The following is a 2,159-nucleotide window of genomic DNA, read 5'->3' as shown; positions in this document are numbered from 1 at the left end:
AAGGGGATCGCGAGATCCCTGTGTCTGAAGAGGGGCTCAAAGATAAGGGGCTGAGGGGACTCAGGGGAGGGGGTGGTCATTTCTAGCTGGCTGGCGGTCCAGGGGGCTCGTGAGGCAAGGCGCTGGATGCACACAGTTTACTGGGGACACGTGCTCAGGGCAAGGGAGCGAGGGAAGCAGGGCAGGCAGCAGGAGGAACAAAGCAGAGCCGCGGCCTTACCTGGAGAAGGGGTGGCTGTGGGCAACGCTGAGAGCTGCTCAGAGTGGGGAGCCCCGTCACACCCCCCATGTGTTTCGGGCTGTCCGTGTCCCTTGCTCGAGTCCAGGGGGAAAACCAAGGGCTGAGAAGCCATCCTTTCCTACCTGTCTCCATCCATTGCTGCGAGTCAGGGCATAGATGGCAGCCTCTGCGGTGGGGCAAGGCTGGAGAGGCTCTACCCAGAGGCGGCCTCCTCCTCCCACCTCGCCGCCCCCTCGCTGGCCACACTGAAGTGCCTGTGACCTTTCCTTTCAGCCATTCCTCTCACCGCTTATGGACCGATGGCGGCGGCGGCGGCGGCGGCGGCTGTAGTTCGAGGGACAGGTGAGGCCTGCTGGGGTTCAGGAAGCAAGGGAAGGGGGTGCAGAGGGCAGAGAAGTCTAGAGGGGAGGTAGCCACTGCCACCCCTTTCCAGAGGGACTTAGGGATTCATTCACTCAGCAAGTGTTAACTGAGCACCTGGCGAGCCCGCCAGGAAGGAGACTGACATGGTCTCTGCCCTCCAGGGATTACAGGCTGGTGGGGGCATCACGGGTTAAAAAAGCAAATCATTTCGAAGGATGGTCCTGCTCCCCTGGGGAAGTCAGGTACCAGAGTTGCTTCCAGGCCTCTCTGGAAAGGCTTCCGGGAGGAAGGGCCTTTTCGCTTCCGATTGGAAGGCAAAAAGGAGGAAAAGAGTTCCCAGCAGAGAGAATAGCGTGTGCAAAGGCTTCTTGGCGGCCAGTGAGCAGGGGCGCCGTGCAGGAATGGGAGTAGGGAGGAGGAGGTAGAAGGAACCGGGTCCTGGGGAGATGCTGATCATTTTAAGCGGTGGAGTGATGTGGATTTTAGAAAATGCACATTGCAGTTGCAGTGTGGGGAAAAGGTGTGAAGGGGCTCAAGTTGGGGGAGGCCTGCAGACTGGTGAGGAGGCCACTGAGTGGTCAGACAAGAGAGGATGGGGCCTTGACTAGGGCTAGGGGGGATGGCTGGACTTGGAGGGACCTCCAGGAGGTGGACCACAGGCCCCGCTGAGGTGTAGGGGTGAGGCAGAGGGAGGGGTCAAGGTCGGGGTGGGTGGGAGAGGTTTGAAGGCGCAGGGGCTATCACCGTCTTCTTTCTGGGTTGCCAGGCTCTCACCCCTGGACGATGGCTCCCCCTCCAGGTTCGACTCCCAGCCGCACAGGGGGCTTCCTGGGGACCACCAGCCCCGGCCCCATGGCTGAGCTCTACGGGGCAGCCAACCAGGACTCAGCGGTCAGCAGTTACATCAGCGCTGCCAGCCCTGCCCCTAGCACCGGCTTCGGCCACAGTCTCGGGGTGAGTGGCTGGTCCTGGAGGCCCCGAAGTTGGAGGAGGGAAAGGCCTTGTCTGTCTGCAGGGTAGAGGGAGGCAAGGGATTGTGGATGGAGAAACAGTGTTGCCAAGCGGGGAGACACGGGGATCCTCATTCATTCAGTGAGCATTTAAAGATCACCTTCTGTATGCCAGGTATTAGGTGGGCTCTGGGGGATATTGTGCCAATGAGACTCACCATCTCTGCCCACACAGAGGCTAGATTCTAGCTCGGGGGAGCCCAGATTTTAACCAGGGTACTAGTTATATGCAGATCCCCATAGAATCTTTTAGTGGGTGCAGTGGGAGCGATGTGGGCAGGGGCCAGAGAAGGGCTCACCTCAGGTTTTCTGTGGGAGAGAAGGCGCCCCCCCCAGGCTTTCTTTGCTCCCCCCAGGAATCTCGGAGTCAAATTCTTCTCTTTCCAGGGCCCCTTGATTGCCACAGCTTTCACCAATGGGTATCACTGAAGCGAGAGACAGGTGGCAGGAGGTGAGGAAATGGGCAGGGGCCTTGGGGTGGGGGTGACACTGGGGAGGCTGGTACTGGGCAGCCCAGTCTGGGACACGGACCCAGTTCCTGCCCT

General features: G+C 60.2%; 1 protein-coding gene across 3 annotated transcripts in view; it reads left to right on the top strand.

The window, feature by feature from the left end:
• Positions 1-2,159, top strand: part of MSI1 (musashi RNA binding protein 1) — a 21,383-nt gene that overhangs the window by 15,928 nt on the left and 3,296 nt on the right. For 2 of the 3 annotated variants that reach the window (XR_002779318.1, XM_011355869.2), the window contains exons 11-13: positions 515-583; positions 1,371-1,558; positions 2,002-2,065. Coding sequence is in view for 2 of the 3 variants with exons in the window: in XM_011355869.2 (XP_011354171.1) it covers positions 515-583; positions 1,371-1,558; positions 2,002-2,043 (299 nt within the window). In the remaining variant the exon portion in view is untranslated. The remainder of the gene's footprint in view (positions 1-514; positions 584-1,370; positions 1,559-2,001; positions 2,066-2,159) is intronic. The other variant, XM_011355871.2, reaches the window with a different exon arrangement.

Source organism: Pteropus vampyrus, unplaced genomic scaffold, assembly GCF_000151845.1.
Source record: "Pteropus vampyrus isolate Shadow unplaced genomic scaffold, Pvam_2.0 Scaffold23, whole genome shotgun sequence".
NCBI lineage: Eukaryota > Metazoa > Chordata > Mammalia > Chiroptera > Pteropodidae > Pteropus > Pteropus vampyrus.
Note: the sequence above shows the minus strand (reverse complement) of the source record. Positions and strands in the feature narration are given on the sequence as shown.